General features: G+C 40.6%; 2 protein-coding genes across 8 annotated transcripts in view; both read left to right on the forward strand.

Annotated features, from left to right (window-relative positions):
• Nucleotides 1–9,534, forward strand: part of LOC109853178 (spectrin beta chain, non-erythrocytic 5) — a 39,648-nt gene extending 30,114 nt beyond the window's left edge. For 2 of the 5 annotated variants that reach the window (XM_020425028.1, XM_020425025.1), the window contains exons 13-25: nucleotides 286–339; nucleotides 601–4,171; nucleotides 4,363–4,731; nucleotides 4,865–5,947; nucleotides 6,081–6,307; nucleotides 6,413–6,513; nucleotides 6,630–6,860; nucleotides 6,962–7,239; nucleotides 7,430–7,907; nucleotides 8,001–8,141; nucleotides 8,259–8,333; nucleotides 8,924–8,955; nucleotides 9,077–9,534. In XM_020425028.1, the coding sequence (XP_020280617.1) occupies nucleotides 286–339; nucleotides 601–4,171; nucleotides 4,363–4,731; nucleotides 4,865–5,947; nucleotides 6,081–6,307; nucleotides 6,413–6,513; nucleotides 6,630–6,860; nucleotides 6,962–7,239; nucleotides 7,430–7,907; nucleotides 8,001–8,141; nucleotides 8,259–8,333; nucleotides 8,924–8,955; nucleotides 9,077–9,316 (6,880 nt within the window). In that variant the 3' untranslated portion in view covers nucleotides 9,317–9,534. The remainder of the gene's footprint in view (nucleotides 1–285; nucleotides 340–600; nucleotides 4,172–4,362; nucleotides 4,732–4,864; nucleotides 5,948–6,080; nucleotides 6,308–6,412; nucleotides 6,514–6,629; nucleotides 6,861–6,961; nucleotides 7,240–7,429; nucleotides 7,908–8,000; nucleotides 8,142–8,258; nucleotides 8,334–8,923; nucleotides 8,956–9,076) is intronic. The other 3 variants (XM_020425027.1, XM_020425026.1, XM_020425029.1) reach the window with 3 other exon arrangements.
• Nucleotides 9,535–10,957: 1,423 nt separating this feature from the next.
• Nucleotides 10,958–18,381, forward strand: LOC109853166 (bestrophin-4-like). 3 transcript variants are annotated; one of them, XM_020424996.1, is made up of 9 exons: nucleotides 10,958–11,938; nucleotides 13,975–14,250; nucleotides 14,434–14,568; nucleotides 14,711–14,877; nucleotides 14,996–15,153; nucleotides 15,962–16,273; nucleotides 16,456–16,607; nucleotides 16,842–16,979; nucleotides 17,376–18,381. In XM_020424996.1, the coding sequence occupies exons 2-9, from the start codon at nucleotides 14,072–14,074 to the stop codon at nucleotides 18,265–18,267; spliced, it is 2,133 nt and encodes a 710-aa protein (XP_020280585.1). In that variant the 5' UTR covers nucleotides 10,958–11,938; nucleotides 13,975–14,071; the 3' UTR covers nucleotides 18,268–18,381. The 3 variants fall into 3 exon arrangements, with proteins under 3 accessions (XP_020280585.1, XP_020280586.1, XP_020280587.1); XM_020424997.1 differs by having other exon boundaries at nucleotides 14,996–15,099; XM_020424998.1 differs by lacking the exon at nucleotides 13,975–14,250.
• The last annotated feature ends 124 nt before the right edge of the window (nucleotides 18,382–18,505 follow it).

Here is an 18,505-nt window from a genome sequence, read left to right on the forward strand (position 1 = left end):
GTAAATGATAAATAAGAGGAAGGTTGTCTTGCTTTTAGTTTCTTTTTATTTCTACTATTTCCCAATATTTCTCAATATTTCTTCTTGTCTTTGTGAGACTGGAATATCTCATCACTTGCACATAAGTAAGCAATGTAAGATGGTAGAAGTATATTAATATGGTGGACAGTTACATTCTTCTATATAGCTCATATATAATATGTAGCTGATATTAAAAACTATCTATTTCTATGTTTCTTGGTGCTGGGTCATTAACATTCTTTCTATGTACACTATTCAACGTAGATCTGACGAAGACGATCCGGTGCTTCAAGTACAAAAGCAACACGAAGCAATGAAGTAAGTTGATACTTGCTTGGTAACTTGGAATGTCTCATCACACATTCGCATTAACAAATTGTATTATATTATGATGGATACGTAATCTTTTTTATACTCGCACACACACAAACCCCGTTAATTTTTTTTTTAATATCTCTGAATTCTTTATATTTTTTTTTTGTGAAAATTTATATAACAGTGTTTTGTAAATATATTAAAATGATTAATTTTTAGAAGATGAAACAGATGAATAATTCTTGGCACTTTATTGTTTATCAGGGAATCGTGGCAGCATCTGTTGGGTCTCATTCGAAATCGCGAACAACGGTTACAAGCAGCAGGCGAGATTCACCGGTTCCACCGTGACGTGGCGGAAGCGTTGTCGCGGATACAGGAGAAAGAGGCTGCTCTACCGGAGGATCTAGGACGCGACTTAAATTCTGTTCTGGCGTTGATCAGACGCCACGAGGGTTTCGAGAACGATCTGGTCGCTTTGGAGGCTCAATTGCAAGTCTTAGTCGAAGACGCGTCCAGATTGCAGGCTCATTATCCGGGCAACAATGCGGTGCACATTGATCAACAGCAACAGATTGTTGTGGCTCATTGGGAGGAGTTGAAAGAACGATCCGCTCATCGAAGGGATCAGTTACAGGCTAGTTGTGATTTGCAACGATTCCTCACTCAGGTCAGAGATTTGATGAACTGGGCGGCCGGATTGTGCGCTACAATGTCGACGGAAGAAAAAGTTCGAGACGCGGCCAGTGCGCAGACTCTGAAGGCCGAGCACGAGGCTCTTAAAGGAGAAATCGAAGCGAGAGAAGACAGTTTCAGCTCGGTACTCGATCTAGGCGAGGCAATGGTGCAAACTGGTCACTACGCCGCCACGGAGGTCGAAGAAAAATGCAATCAACTGTTGAATGAGAGGCAGAGGCTGCACATGGCGTGGCAACAAAAGAAAGTGCATTTGGAACAATTGATTGACTTGCATTTCTTTTTGCGAGACGCCAAACAACTTGATACCTTGTCTAGTACTCAAGAAGCAGCGCTAAGCGGTGACAACTTCGGGATTTCGGTCGAGGAAGTGGACGCGCAAATGAAGAAACATAACGAGTTTGAGAAGCTATTGGTCACGCACGAGGAAAAGTTGACAGCTCTGCAAGAACACGGTAATAAGCTTCTCGAGCAAGATCATTTCGATTCGCCGACAATTGCGCGGCGTTTGAACGAGGTCATACAGAGACGCGCGAGAATTCGGGATCTGTGCGGCGCGCGAAGAAAGAGACTAGAAGCCAGTTTACTGCACGCGCAGTTTGTAAGAGACGTTGGCGAGGCCGAATCGTGGATAGGTGAAAAACAGAAGAAACTGGAAGCGGAAGCGTCGAAAGGTGAGGTGTCCAATTTGGAAGATAAGATCAAGAAGTTGCAGAAGCATCAGGCGTTCCAAGCGGAACTTGCGGCAAATCAGAGCAGAATCGAAGAGATCAAAGCCAAAGGGGAGACATTGTTAGCGCGAAAACATCCGGCAAGCGCGGAAATTCGTCAACAGTTGGAACATTTGCTGGCGTCCTGGAGAAAATTGCTATTGGAGTCTGGGAATCGAGGCAGAGGTTTGGAGGAGGCTCAAGATATTTTGGAATTTAACAATCAGGTGGAGAAAATCGAGGCTTGGATAAGAGACAAAGAGATGATGGTTCAAGCCGGTGATACCGGAAAGGATTATGAGCACTGCTTGAGCCTTCAAAGAAAACTCGATGACGTAGACAGCGACATGCGAGTGGACGATTCCAGAATAAAATCGATCAACGCTCTGGCGGATAAGCTTATAAAACAGGGTCGCGATAATGAATCAAAGGCAATTCAGCAAAGACGGGATAATTTCAACAATAAGTGGAAAGGTTTGCAAGGTGCTCTCGGTACGTATCGAGAAATGTTAGCGGGAGCACTCGAGATTCATCTGTTCAACCGGGACATAGACGACACAAACCAAAGAGTTATCGAAAAATCAGTAGCTATGAATACTAGTGACACAGGAAAGGATTTGCCCGCTGTCGATCAATTACAAAGAAAACAAGAGGCTATGGAGCGAGATATGACAGCGATTGAAGGCAAATTGAAAGAACATAAAGCGGAGGCGCGAAATTTGTCGCACAAATATCCGGACAAGGCGGCCGAGATAAACGGCATATTGTCTGAGCTTCAGTCTAACTGGGACGACTTGCAACGTTTGACTCGACATCGACGCGATGCTCTGAATCAGGCCTACACGTTGCACAAGTTCCAAGCTGATCTGCACGAATTGGAGATTTGGGTGGCGGATACGATTAAACGCATGGACGAATCCGAACCACCGACAACTATATCCGAAGCTGAGGCTGTATTAGAACTACATCAGGAAAGAAAAGCAGAGATTGACGGTCGACAGGATATATTTAAGGGTCTGAAGGAACATGGTCAAAAGCTGTTGTCAATTGACGAGGATGTCAAAGATAATCTTGAACACCTGGAAGAACTCAGGCAGACCTTGGGAAAGGCTTGGGATGATCGCCGACAGAAATTAACGCAAGTGCATCAATTGCAGTTGTTCAAAGAGCAAGCTGATCAGGCGGACAGTTGGTTAGCGACGAAAGAGGCATTCCTTAATAATGACGATCTCGGTGACTCTCTATCGGGCGTCGAGACGCTGCTACGTAAGCACGAGGAGTTCGAAAAGATGCTCGTGTCTCAGTTAGGACGTATTGAAGATCTTGAGAAGTTTGCCAATAACATCCTGTTGCAGGAACATGCGGATGCGGACGTAATAAAACAACGACTCGCTTCCGTTTGTGCTAGAAGGGACAAGTTGAAGAATAGCGCGACAGCCCGAAGAAAGAAACTTTTGGAGAGTCATCATTTACATCAGTTCCTCAGGAATATATACGAGGTGGAAGGCTGGCTACATCAGAAGCAACAGGTAGCGAGCGATGAGAATTACAGGGATTCTTCAAACTTGCAGAGCAAAATTCAGAAGCACGCCGCTTTCGAAAGTGAACTTATGGCGAACAAAGGTAGGATCGCGGCGATAATAAACGAAGGTGAAGCTCTCATTGAGGAGAATCACTACGCTTCGAGGGAGATACAAGAACGTTTGGACGAACTGGAGGCAGAATGGCGTCTCTTGCAGGAGACCAGCGAGTTGAAAAAAAATCGTCTGAACGACGCGTATCAAGCATTGTTGTTTGGTCGTACTCTGGACGAGTTCGAAACGTGGATGGACGAGGTGGAAACTCAGTTACAGTCGGAGGATCATGGCAAAGATCTTTCGAGCGTGGCGAATTTGTTGAAGAGACACACCAATTTGGAAAACGATGTGCTCGGTCACAACGAGGCATGTGAATCAATTAAGGAGACTGCGGCGAGTTTTCAGAAATCAAACCACTTCATGTGCGACGAGATTCAAGAAAGAGCGTTGGTTACGATCAACAGATATTACAGTCTTCAAGAACCGATGCAGATACGCAGAGACAATCTGGAGGACGCGAAGCTGCTACATCAGTTTGCGAGAGACGTCGAGGACGAGTTGCATTGGTTGTCAGAGAAAGAGCCATTGGCCGCTAGCAGTGATTTGGGAAGTTCTCTGACCACCGTTCAACGATTGCAAAAGAAACATCATGCCTTGGAAGCTGAACTATTGTCCAGAGAGCCTGTAGTAGCTTCTCTGGTTAGTAGAGCAACTGTAATGATCAGAAGTGGACATTTCGCGGCGGATAAGATCGAAAAATTATTTCAAGAATTGCAAGAGAAGTTGTCGCATCTGCAAGATTTGGCAAGCGTCAGAAAGCTGAGATTGCTCGACGCAGTGGAATCGCAAATGGTAACTAAAAAATACTAATATATATAAAATAAAGTAAAATTGAGAAAAACATTAAAAGTTAAATACATTAACGCGCTATATACAGAATTATATTTAAAAAAAAGAAAATATTTCAATATTTTTTTAACAATTTCAATACGTGACAGAAGAGTTACACAAATTTTTTTACACAAATTTGTTTTTATTTACAGTTTTATGCCGAAGCCGCAGAAGCTGAGCAGTGGATAAGAGAGAAGCATCCGCAATTGACATCAATCGATTACGGCAAGGACGAAGACTCTGTTCAATCTCTGCTGAAGAAACTAGAAAGTATAGAACGTGATTTATCCGGTTTCGAAAATACTATTGACAATTTGAAGAAACTTTCAAAAGGTCTAGTCGAGCGACATCACTTTGACAGCAAGAATATCGCGCAAAAACAGGCGGATATTGAACTGAAATTCCAAGAGTTACAGGAATTGAAGGAATATCGTTTGCAGAGATTATCGGAAAGCGAAAAGTTTTACAAATTTATTAGACAGGCGGATGAGGTGATTGAATGGATCGGAGATCAAACAACGGTAAGAGATTGTTAATATTTTATAATTTTTCATAAATATTTCGCTACTTATTTCTTTTGCCATGTATATAAATAAAAATTACATGGAGGTAAATAATTTTATTAAATAATTTCATGTAACAATTAAAATACAGATTGCTGCCTCGGAGGATTATGGCCGCGACGTGGAACATGTGGAATTGCTGATTCAGATATTCGATAATTTCCTAGCTGGATTAACGACCAGTGAGGCCCGAGTATTGGCTGTGCTTGACGAAGGGCAGAAGCTAATAGAGCAGAACAATCCTGAGAAAAACAAGATACTCTTAAAAATCGACGAGACAAAACAACAGTGGGAGGACTTGAAAGAATTGGCGCACGCACGACAAGACGCGTTAGCAGGTGCCAAACAGGTTCACATGTTCGACAGAACAGCCGACGAGACCATCTCTTGGATACAGGAAAAGGAAACGGCTCTCAGCTCGGACGGTTACGGACACGACTTGGAAACGATTCAGGCGTTGGTGAGAAAACACCAGGGCTTTGAAACCGATCTGGCCGCTGTGAAAGAGCAAGTTGAGTGCCTGATGGAGGAGGCGTCCAGACTGATCGAGCTGTTCCCTGACGCACGTGTGCACATCGACGTGAAGCATCAGGAAGCGGAAGCGGCCTGGGCTGATCTGTTGGAGAAAGCAGCGCAGAGGCGAAGCAAACTGGCCCAAGCGGAACAATTGCAAGCTTATTTGGGCGAGTACAGGGAACTGATGTCCTGGATCAACGAGATGGTGGCGAAGGTGACGGCGCCGGAATTGGCGCGAGACGTTCCTGGTGCCGAGACGTTGATCTCCAGACACAACGAATACAAATCGGAAATTGACACGCGCGAAGAGGCTTTCGAGAAGTTTTATCAGATCGGGCAGGAGTTGATTGAACAAGGACACTTTCTGGCGAAGGAAATCGAGGACAAGATATCGGTGTTACAGCAACGCCAACAAATTCTGAAGGATACGTGGCAGCAGAGGAGACAGATTTACGAGCAGAATTTGGACACGCAGCAGTTCAAGAGAGACGCGGAAACTTTGGAAAATTGGATAGCCAGCAGAGAGCCAATGCTGCACGACGACAAGTTCGGAGAGAGTATATCGCAAGTGGAGGAGCTGATAAGGAAGCACGAGGACTTCGAAAAGACCATAGAAGCTCAAGAGGAGAGATTCAGCGCGCTTAAACGGATAACGATGGTAAGTTTCTATGTAATTTGATGAAACAAAATTTTAAAGAAAAAATAAAACGTTGGCGATGATATTCCCGAAGATTTTTGATATATATATATATATAATACTCGCAAGTTTCATATTATAAATGTTTTTGCAGCTGGAAAAAGCGTTCCAAAGACAGCAACAAGCGGAAATGGCAGCGCGCCAAGCGGAGAAGGAGCGCGTGGAACGTGCGAGAATCGAGGAGCGAAAACGGAAGGAGGTTCAAAGAATAACGGAGGAGCGAAAACGCGAAGAGGAACGTAGACGATTATTGGACAATTCTCATCGCGCTCAACACGACGAAGTCAACGGCTCCGTCGACGAGCACGAATCTGTGAACATGTAAGCGCAACGACGACTTTGTGATGATTCACAAACCTAAGACCGAATATTTGAAATATTGTTCAATTGTAACAATCTTGTTTTATGCAAACGCTCGTTTCTCAGATTGTCTCCGCTGAAAGGTAGCGCTTCCGAAACAGCGGAACCCGCAACATCTCAGAAGTCGCACGGTATATCGCACGTATTTGGCGAAAAATTAAGACGAGGTGTGTACTCCCGTTCAAAGAATTGACAATAAATTTTTTCTCGCGTTTGTGCCGTTAATGAAAAAATGTTACAACGTTTGTGTGTAAATTTGTGTAATGTCGAATTGTGTTCACAGCAACTTCGGATATCAAGAGAGCCGAGAGTATGAAGGTGGATACGAAGAAGCCAAAACGCACACCGAGCTTCACGACCAGACGAAGAACGCAGAGCTTCAGAAAACTGCAACGAATAGAGAACATGGACGCTTTACGACCGGTCGAAATTCAAGGTTATCTCGAACGGAAACACGAGCTTCAAAGCGCAGGCAAAAAGGCAGCCGTTCGATCGTGGAAACAATATTACACTGGTATTTAACAAATTAATGAGTTATATATATGAGAGTAATTTTTTTATACACAAACACATGCGCAATTTGTTCTGTTTGAAAATTTATACAATTTATTTCAGTCTTGTGCGGGCAACTGCTGTGCTTCTTTAAAGACACCGAGGATTTCTCAATGAGCAAAGCGGCAACTGCCCCGATAACCATTTTCAATGCCATATGCGAAAAGGCGGACGATTATACGAAGAAGAAGAATGTATTCCGGCTGAAGTGCACGGATGGATCGGAGTTCTTATTTTTAGCACCGAGTCAAGAAGAGATGGAGGATTGGGTCAATAAAATCTCGTTCCACGCAAAACTGCCGCCGAGTTTGCAGCTTTTAAGTTACGACGAGTCTCAAAAGGTTTGCAATAAATATACTATACATTATTGTTATTTTCTCTCAGATCATTAGAAATAATCACACACATCCATAGCGAGAGATATTTCCCGCTGTTTCTCTTTTAAAAATTATTTCACTGTTTTATGACAAATTTAGATTGCGTGCGATTTATGTACACACATGTATTTTCTATTCTTCAAATGTATTACAGGCGGGTTTGGAGAGGTTACAGAGTTCGGGACTGGAGCACGCGGACGATAACATGTCGACCGGCAGCAGCCGCGCTTCCACGCCCGAGATGGAGCGCAAGAATTCCGTGATCAGGCGCGATCCCGCCTCGATAAATCAGCACTCGCCGAGCTCGGTGCAAATAGAATTTCTGCAGATGCACAGGCAGAATCAGCAGCGACGCAACGACGCGCAGAACACAGAGTCGTTACTGGCGTCGCAGAGATTGGACCCGCCTCAGACACAGACGGAATTTCTGCAGATGCACAGGCAGCAACAGATGCTCGCGCAGCAACAGCAACTGATGCAGCAGGAACAGCTGGCGGCTCAGCGGGATCAGTATCATCCGAATTCCGCGATGCTGGGAAGCGACAAACCGCCGATACCGCCGCGAGGCGCTCCCCCACCTATCCCTATGCGAACACCCAGTTCTGAAAATATGATACAATACAGGCGCAATGGTACGCGATACCTAATTTAACTTATTCGCATCGTACGATACAATGTTGTAATGTAATATGCACTTTTACATAAAAATTAATTAACTCACATAGACGTGGAACATATGCAACAAGGAAGGTCCAATGTCTACCAACGCAGCGCAACGTTAAATCACAACGGATCCGGACAGTATTCGCCGAACGAGCCACCACCAACGTGGCACCGACAAAGCAGCGTGGAACTTCCTCCGCAAGGTATGTAACATTATCATCTAATAATAGAAAAAAAAAGAGCTTGATGGGTTTTTTAGGAAAATTTTACTTGGAATTTGTGGACAAAACATGAACACACATTTGATCATCATTTTATAGAATATGCACCTCCATTGCCATCGACCGCCCCTCCGTCAACCAGAATACCACAGTGGAACACTCCTCACGATTCTGGTCAGTCATTACAGAGCGTTCATATTCCACAATTTACAGAAAGCTCAGGAGTGCAAAAATCGCATGTAACCATTTTACATTCACACACTTTTATTTTGTCAGAGCTCATTCACGTTTTGCATGATCGATTGGACATCTTTCTAAAAATTCACACCAAACTGCTTGATAACGAACATTTACGTGCACAAGATTACAATTTTACTGCATTACTTGGGTAATCGAGAGATGTATTCTCATCACTGTTTAAGATTAATAATCAATAATTTCTAAAACAAATTAATACAAAAACATTAGGCGATTACTAACGGATTTTCCTCTAGGCTTTGATTAAAAACACTTTGAGTAAAATAAAATTTTACACATGTTACACATTTTTGTCTAAAAGCTGTGTTACATCCGCACTTTGATTTTCTAACAGATACTAACTCTGCAAGTGACTGACGGCAATTAAACCACTGTAAATACCTATTTGGTGTACGTGATAACAGTTGTTATCACAGCTGTGAAAACTTTGTAACTTAATGTGTTACGTTAAATTAGCGACATCAGTTTGATGGAATAAAAATGTTGCATTTTTTCGTTTGTTACAGCATATGGAAATATACCGGTAAACACCAGACAGGTAAATTACTTATTTACCTGTATATTATCGCGTTATACAATATGCCAATGCATCATCTGTTCTGTCCTTTATTTATTTCTCTCGTTCGAAACAACAACAAAAGTCACGCATTTTGTTTCAGGGTATGCAACAACAAAATAACACTTTCTCTGGCAGACCGGCATCGTTGCCACCTTACGTCGCTCCTCCATCGGCTTCGCAATCATCTTCTTCGAACATCACAGTGGACAGTAGACGAGCGTCAGAAAGCGGTTCGGAAAGCGAACAAAGCTCGGGCAGCAATCGAAAGGATCGCGATTACAAACGGAGTTCTGTGTTAAGCAATTTATTTGGAAGACGTAAGAAACCGTCTCAGTCGTAACTCTATGATTGTATAGAACATATTCCCGTCAAACTTTGTTGTATAATGAAACAACGAAATATCCTTGGACGTTATCATCCGAGATTTATCACAAAGCATATTTTTGCAGTACATCGATAGTAACTTATTTCTTGCGAGTCCCTGTGTAGTAATTTTACATTTACAATTTGTAAGTTTGTCTTTTTTTTTTTTTTTTTTTTTTTATATTGATTTATTACGATACATATACTGCATTTTAATGTATCTAGCAGATTTTAGGATATTCGCAATTGATTACTTTGTTATAAAACTGCATTAATTTCCACTTGTAAAAAGAATTAAAATTTATATTCTCCGTAAGAGAAATTGATTGTCTTCTTCGATAATGTAGAGTTACGTTCTCATTTAAATTCTCAGAAGATATTGCGAGATTTATTCGGAAATGTACCTCATGCGTGTGTCAAATCACCGACATTTTAACTGGATTTATGATAAAACTATCACAACGAACAAACGCGACGTTTCTGTAAAAACTCACAAACGAAAAGCGATGAAAAGAGTTCGTTTGAGATGTACCTGACTGTGTAAGAACAATTATCAAATTGTAAAATGGCTTCTTATTTTTTTTTGGAAATCATCTGTTTTTGTTTTTTTTAAGCTAGGGAGCGGAGGAAGAGAGAGACGTTGATATGCCAGATGAGCGTAATGTTTAAATTGTAAATGTCAATATATATAATGCAAATATATTATATATTTAAAGACCCACATATAGGGGGACCAATAATTTTTTTTTAATGTTTAGATGATACAAGAGAGATATGTAAACGTATATTTTGATGATCAAGATAAAATTATATTTCTAAAGCGTTTGTTATACCATTTTTGCGGCAATGGTTACGCGAGAAAAAAAATGTAAAGTGTATTTAAAAATACAATATAAAGAAACGTGTACTGTGGGGGTGTATCAATGCTCCGCAAGTAGTTATAAAGAGAAAAAGAGAGAGAGAGAGAGAGAGAAGGTCAGAATATATAATATTATGTAAACACATAAAAACACACGTTCATTTTTATGTATACTCATACTTTTCCTACATATTATCCTTTTATAAACATATATATACACATATACAAGATTCAAAAATGTTTAGGATTCATATCTAGGTTTCTTCTATTTTATTAGTTTCTTACTAACAAACTCAGGTTATAAATATATATATATAATATGATAATTATAATTACATATAATTTTATATATATATATATATATCGGAGGATTAAGGAATTAAAAGTCTTTAAACATACACACTAACAACTATATTTTCTTTTAAAGAAAAATGTAAAAGTCAAAATTCGAATCCTTAATTGTCCGACAATTGTGCGCGGGAGTAGATCGCAGATCGTACATTTTGCAACGTGTCAAAACTTCCGAATACGACCTTCGTATTTACGCTTCCTGCGATTGAAGACGGAAGAAGAACGCGCATCTTTTCTTTATAAGCGCAGACACGCGCAATATATATATATATATACATACGCGCGTGCATGAGCTTGACATTCGGCCCTTTTTAGATTTTGGGCAACTGCCATTGGAGATTGCGATCGCGCCCAGCTAAACAGTGTTTAAAATCTCGGCTGAGAGACTAACGCGACTATGCCGCGAATCTCAACACCTTCGCCGACAAACAGTTCGCCGCCGACGAGCGCCAAGTGCGCACTTGCGATCATGTCTTTTCGCGATTCCTCCCGAGTTGTGCGGAATCCCTCGCTCGTTGCCCATCGCGAAGTTCTCGCCTCGCGATTTTCCGACGCGCAATCCGTTACGAGAATCGAAGAGAACCGAGGATGCTTGTGAAAATTATTCTGAACGGTTCGCTCTCGAAAAGCAAGAGATCGCGAAGCTGCGGAAAAAATTCTCACAAAGATTGCGAATAAAAAAAACTGAGACATTGTACGTGAAATGGAAATGCTCCATCGCCGATACCCCTGTGATTTCGAATCGTATTGTTGTTTCGACATAACATATTAATGAAACGTTAAGAAAGTAAAGTCGAAATCTCTGTCATCGATCAGCACGTTCTCAGCTTTATGTTAAATAAAAAAAAAAAAAGAAAATTTACTGTGCTATGTGGAAGAGATAAAATTGAAGAGTGTGAAAGAGAACTTCGTTAATAACATCGCACATTAACTTAGCTTTTAGTGTCCCGATATAACACTAGAATGTATTATATTTATTTTACGAAAGAGATCGTTTCTCTCTACTACTCGAACGAGGAGAAAATGAGAGAAAATTTATTTTATCGTAAGAAGTTATTAATAATGCTATGAGAGTTGTGACGTGCGTCGATTTATCACGACCGCTAACGAGGACTTCGAATTAACTTTTGGTGACGTGTATTTTCATAGTATATATATATATATTTCTTAAAAAATTGGCTGATGCTCCAGCCAGCTGGTTAAATTATATAACGGGAAGGAAAGAGAGAGAGAGAGAGAGAGATGTCGGCTGTTAATTAATTTTTATAAGTCGACCGCAAAAGTGACCGCATATATTAGATGCTCGTCGATGCGTACGATGAAAAATGGGTTTGTGCAAGGATGAGATAACAAGTGTGCTAATTGTAACGGACAAAGCGTGCTGATACGGTAAGTCAAATGTCAATATCGTCGATTTATCAGTGTATTCTTTAGAGTTTAAATGATGACATTGAACGCGGCATAGAAAAATTGACGGGACATATTAAAACTATAAGAATAATTAAATATTTAATATATATATATATATATACATACATACAAATCATTATGAAATATGAAAAGTATAACAATTAATTAACATATTAATATTACAAATAAATATGAAAAATATAACAATTTGAAAAACGTGTAAGAGTATCTCTTGGCAAAGATGTTATACGGAAACGTGACAAAGTTCGAATATACGGCGCGTAATAAGATGAAGAAGTCGAGCGCGAAGATGCGTAAAAACGTACTTACGCAGTGATGTTTCAAAGTGAAACTTTGTTTATTGATGAATTTACGCGCGTCGCTTTCGCGATAAATTTGATATTTACGAGAATGTTTACTTCGATGCGCATTTATTACTCGTGTGACATTCGTTGTGCGAACTAAGGGCTCGGGCACAAGTAAAGAAAGATGCGAAAACTAATGTGTCAGGGGAGCGTAAAGATTTATAATCGGTGTATTTCGACGTGCAAAGAGAAAAAACTAAAATGTCTCGCAAATAAATTTGCGATAAATGATGATCTTTTTTTTTATTTTTTTCAATTCCTATGAGGAACTCAGGCAACGAACTTTTTGATGAGATCAGCGTGTTATTTAAACACACGATCAAGCGTTCGCGTCCAGAAGATGATTCGCTCTTTAATCAGAAATTGTGTGAATTACCGGCACACGAAGGGGATTCCCCCCTCTCCTTCCCAAAAGAAATTCTAAAATTTGCACTTTACTACACACGTATATACAGTGACCGTGGTTTCTGTCGAATACGATATTTTCGGTAAGGTCGTGTGAAAATATAGTTCGACAATCGAGACGATTGTCAGACACGTCGACGACGATACCGTTTGCACCGTAGTACGCGCGTGCATTATTAACGGCGTCATCATATTCGCCGACGAGCGAATAGTACCTGTTGTTCTCCATTACGACACGAATGACGAAGAGAAACGAAGCTAATACATCGGAGAGATGTGTCACACTCCGTGTATCATATACTACCCGTGGACATCTCTCCGATACAATAGCTATATCTGTGCTCGAACCCGAAATTGAAGCGAAGTGTCTCGCAAGTGCTTTTTCTTTTTTTTTAACAAACAGCCAACAAATGCCAGAGCAGCAAAATTAAAAATAATTATTAACATTATTATTATTATTTTTTTTTTAAATTTCTTATTTTAAGTACTTTTTATTTAATTAAAAGCAACGTTGTACGTATGTATAAAACTTTTGCAATTTTAAAATTATCTTTAGACATACACACACACATTCGAGAAGGTCTCAAAAGTTAAACGATAATAACTAAAATGTGCCAAACACGCGAAGGCTGGTGTCGTTTTGGCCGCACTTCGAAACAGATCTTCCGAAGAGATGTATCGATCTCTTAAGAGCGCCGCAAAGATCGCGCGCTCGGAAATCTCTCTCTCGTGCAAATTGTGCATTGTGCATCCAGACACTTCTCTCGGTTGCTTCGACCGTCTCTCTAAAGTTATATTTACCGTCGCCGTCGTCGCCGTCGTTACTGGCGCGATTCCCGAAAGACATTATTTTTTTTTACTACATCAGACATATTTATATTTACGACGATTTTCCCACACCCAGAGAGAAAAAGACCCAAGACCGCCGCGCTGGCATATTTCTCGGATTCGTCACGTCTTCTCCTCGAGACGTTCTCCCCTCGCGATGACGTCCCGGTTGTGACGCGCAACCGTTTTTTTTTTTTTATAGGCGTCATATTGTTGCAATCGTCAAACAATCCGTCGTTCATATACAACGTTATAATTTTTAAACAAATAAATCAGAAAAATAAATTTGTTCTCACACATTTATATGCGGCGTAACAATAACATTTTCTTCTGTGAAAAAAAAAAAAACAAAAAAACGCGAATATTCGAGCAAACTCGGGGTTGCACGCACAATCGCGGAATAATTTTTGATCTCAGGTTTCATAAACGAGAGAATCTCTGGAAGTATGAGTGACAACGTGTTCGCGAGCACGTCGTTCTCAAAAAGAAACTGTGCTCTTGAATGGGGTGAAAGATGACGGTCTCTTATCAATACGAGGTCGCGAGTTCGACCAGCGGCGGATTCACCAGGCTTCTGCTTATGTGGCGCGGTTCTCTCTACAAGCTCATCTACAGAGAACTTTTCCTTTATTTGATTCTCTTCGGCGCTCTGTCCGCGCTCTATCGCCACGCCTTCACCCCCGCTCAGAAAAGGTGCGCAAAGGTGTTTTCCGTTCTGTTCTTTTTTTCTTTTTTTTTTTTTTTATAGATATAGGAATTTTATGGAGTTTTCATTATGTTCCAAGTTTATTTTCAACCATCTCATTGAAATGTTTTTGTCTTTATTCGAAATGTTTTACATGTATATATATGTATTGCAACACACACATACTGCAGGGAGTTCGAGCAAGTAGTTGTCTATTGCGACACCCTGATCAAACTGATTCCGCTGAGTTTTGTGCTCGGATTTTACGTGTCTTACGTGGCTCAGAGATGGTGGAAGCAATACAAGGCAATACCGTGGCCCGATAAGTACGTTTAGATATGTGCAAAATAATTTAATTGAAATTATTATTATTTTTTTTTATTTACTTCTCTTACATATGCAGTTGATTACGATCTGTACAATTTGTACATATTTGTATATGTTTGTTTCCTATTTCTTTCCTTGCAGAGTGATGCATCTGGTGGCTCTCTACGTCACCGGAAACGACGACTACAGTCGGATGTTACGCAGGGCCTTGATGCGTTACTTGAATCTCTCCCTAATACTCGTTCTGCGTTCCATCAGTTCGGCGGTGAAGAGACGATTTCCCACTCTCGACCACGTCGTCGATTCCGGTAAATCGCTACCGCACGCGGGGAAACGAAAGAATCGCCACGTCGTCGTGGCGGCGATATTAAACAAAAAAAACAAAAAAAATTTATTTAACGTGTGTGTGTGTGTTACCGCACGCAGGCTTCATGACTTCGCTGGAGCTCGAATTGTACGAGTCGGTGCCGAGTGAGGAGTTTAACACCTATTGGATACCGTGCACGTGGTTCATTAATCTTCTCAAGGAGGCACGTAAGAACCACAGGTTGTCCGATGCGCAGGGCCTAAAGCTAATCATGGAGGTGCGAGTAAACTTTCCCCTGATGCTTTTTTCTCCATCTTCGTACCTTGGAATTATTCCCGACAATTTCTCGAAACGACTTTTGTTTTTCTTCTGGCGGAATTTTTTTTTTTTTTTTTGTTTCAATTATCGTGTCACCGGAGGAAAGAAAGAAATACAGCCGGTCGTTCGGCAACACGCGCAATTGTCGATAGACACGGAAGAACGATATGAAATTTTACGAGCGGCTGTTGTTAATCCACACGAATCGTTAATACACTCGACAACACAAAGAAAACAATCGTATAAACCGTCGAAGTCTATCAACGGCGATTTTATTCTTTCCGATTAGGCACGTACGCCGGCACGAATGTGTCTTGAGATTGAATTTTTCAAAGATAACAGCTAGTTTTCCGTTTAGCACTTTCCGAGCGTGTTTCGCGCGAAGCGAGGTATAAATTGACACGATGAATTAAACAACAACGCGAAAACAGGCGGATCAAAAAAACAACACCAAATTTTGTTTCATTAATTTTATCGTTTTTTTTTTTTTGTGATTTCTTCTCTTTTTATCCCTTTTTTTCCTCTTTTTAATATTGTTACCAAAATCAATGAAATTAACAACTTTGTTCCCAGCAGAAACAATTGACGAAACTTAAATTACAAATTTTATATTGTATTTAGTGTAAAAAAAAAACAAAAAACAAAACCTGTAGATAGTAGATGGCAATTAAAATACCTGAGCCACGTTTAGTTTCTTTACTTACTGTTTATAACTGAGAGCGGACTTGAGTGAAGTTTTAGACTCGTTAATGAAGTTCGATTTGCAGGAGTTTAACGAATTCCGGACTAAATGCGGTCTCTTGTGGAGCTACGACTGGGTGTCGATCCCATTGGTGTACACCCAAGTTGTGACACTCGCCACTTACAGTTTTTTTGCGGTCGCGCTGGTCGGCCGGCAGTACATCGAAGGCGTCGAAAAGCAATTCCAATTGAAAATAGACAAATACGTGCCCATTTTCACGATTCTGCAATTCTTCTTCTTTATGGGATTGCTGAAGGTGGCCGAACAACTGATAAATCCCTTCGGGGACGACGACGAGGACTTCGAGCTGAACTGGCTGATCGATCGTCATACCAAGGTACGAAAACGATCAAGATATATATCTAAGATAAATGATTAGAAATTTATTATGTGTAATTTATTGTGTAATTTTTAATTTATTATGTAATTCTTTGAAAATTCGATTCCAATCGAAATCGAGTTTTTCATTATTGTTCTATTGTTTTGTTTATTTCACAATGGTGTAATACTTACAAACAGGTGTCATATCTTGGAGTGGACACACTGATGAACCGTTGTCCGCCTCTCGTCAAAGACATCTTCTACGATGCCGAGAACATAAGTCTGCCGTATACGGAAGCGGCTGCGGCGTATAAGAAGAAGACTTATCGCGGTAGCGTGGCGAATATGATGTTAGTAGATACTTTGTACTTATACATAGTTTAGAATACATAAAGCTACCAAATTTTGAAACAAATAAAATCTATAATATAAAATTTTCAAAACAAAGTCATTTCAGAAGATGATTTTACACTTTTTACGCGATATACAAGAAACAGTTTCGCACAGTCAAGGTTTAAGATTTATTTTAATTGCGAAAACAAAAATGATCAGGTTTGACATTTACGATGTAATCGATTTTGCAGGGTACCTCAAGCGAAACAAGGAATGTTTCTACCTGGTATTTTAGAAGAAGAAGAAGAAGAATCCTCGAAAAGCACTCTACGCGCTTCTATCGTGAATTTAACGACGAACCCGAGCGAGAGTCCGACGAGCGAAATGCGGTAAGATTGTAATTGAAGCGAGTATCGACGTAATTGATCCTTTATCAATCTTTACTCTATTTATAACATTTAAATGAAAAACAAAAAACAGCAAAATCTATATATTATATTGTTTTTAACATTAAAACAACCAGAGTCTCTCTCGTTTGGTCACATCTGAGAATTTGACGGATACTTGAAAAAACATTTTATTCTAAACAAAAACAGCTTAAAAAGCTAGAAAGATTTTTAACATTTCATATTTATTTTATTTATTTTTTTCATGTTAAAAAGTACGCAGATCATTTCTTGCGAATAGAGATTACATTTCTGAACTTTTTTATTTTGACGAGTGTGTTCTGTTAAAAGAGATGCGATGCGGCAAGAACTCTATTAAGTTAGACGCGTTTGTTCCAGCCAGATCAGCGAGTCCCCTTCGGCATCTGCGACAATGGCTTTCAATTGTCCCGAAACGGTTGTACAGTTGGATAGCCAAGACCAACAACCGCCGGAACAAAGGCACATGATAGCCGATGCCGTTAAAAAATTCTCGTCCTTGGCGAAGAAAGGCTCGGGATCACGTGCCGATTTGCGGAAATCCTTCTTCCCGGTTCAAACGAGACCATCTAAGACGATGTTGCCCTGGCCGAGCGCGATGAACATCTCGCGTACGAATGTCGGGTCGACGCCGTTTCCAACGTCAGCCGACTCTTCTCCATGGTTCCCCGAAACCGGTAATATCTGGAAGAAAGATTCACTCGCGAGCTTGTATCGCCAATCATCCGTCGAGAATTCCGAGGGACGTCCTAGCGTCTCGTCGCGCGGCGAAAAAAGTCAAGAGGGTGTTGTCAATTCGGCGTTCGCCGGTGAGAAAATAAACGACGTGCCGGACATCTGCGACTGCGACAACGAGGGACGCAACGGTCCTACGGAATCCGGGTTTTCTCATCAGTGTCAGTGTAGACAGATCTTGAATCAACACTTGCTAACTCCGGAAACGATCGACATGTCCGCGGTCATCGGTTGCGAACCGAGTCGTTCGAGAACTGCCAGTTGCTCGAAATATTTGACACCCGTTAGAGACGATTCTCGAAAGAAGAAAAATTTTCAATTGCGATCGAAGATATCCAAACCGTTGAAGTTTCGCAGAAGAACCACCGACGGTATACCAACAGCCGTGAGCACGGTTCTAAGTCATACCAAGAGCTCGCCAGATCTGAGAGATTTGAATGAACAAACGAAGACCGCGCAAAGTGAAACGACTACTATAAATAATTCTCGCGCGCAAGAAGACGACACGAAGTTGTGAATCACGAATTGTTTGTGAATAATTTTGTGTAAATAATGTACATATTGTAGAGAACATGTTCCAGAATTGTGTATTCATATATAAAACAAAATTATATCTAAATATATAAAAATATAGTTCATTTGAATAATTTAGTAAACTCTTTATTGCAACGTATGTTTGATATTCTATCCATTGTATTTTTTTTTTATACAAGATGTTGGTTTGAAACAGTTGTAAGTGTCACAGAGCAATTTCA

The sequence above is a fragment of the Pseudomyrmex gracilis genome, unplaced genomic scaffold (genome assembly GCF_002006095.1).
Source record: "Pseudomyrmex gracilis isolate BER0280 unplaced genomic scaffold, ASM200609v1 scaffold_44, whole genome shotgun sequence".
Classification (NCBI taxonomy): Eukaryota; Metazoa; Arthropoda; class Insecta; order Hymenoptera; family Formicidae; genus Pseudomyrmex; species Pseudomyrmex gracilis.

What these genes read in the sequence shown, in the direction of transcription:
- LOC109853166 (XM_020424996.1), top strand. Translation starts at nt 14,072, where the DNA reads ATGACGGTCTCTTATCAATACGAGGTCGCGAGTTCGACCAGCGGCGGA. An exon ending in TTCACCCCCGCTCAGAAAAG is followed by an intron (nt 14,251 to 14,433) that starts GTGCGCAAAGGT and finishes CACATACTGCAG; the next exon opens with GGAGTTCGAGCAAGTAGTTG. An exon ending in GCCTAAAGCTAATCATGGAG is followed by an intron (nt 15,154 to 15,961) that starts GTGCGAGTAAAC and finishes TTCGATTTGCAG; the next exon opens with GAGTTTAACGAATTCCGGAC.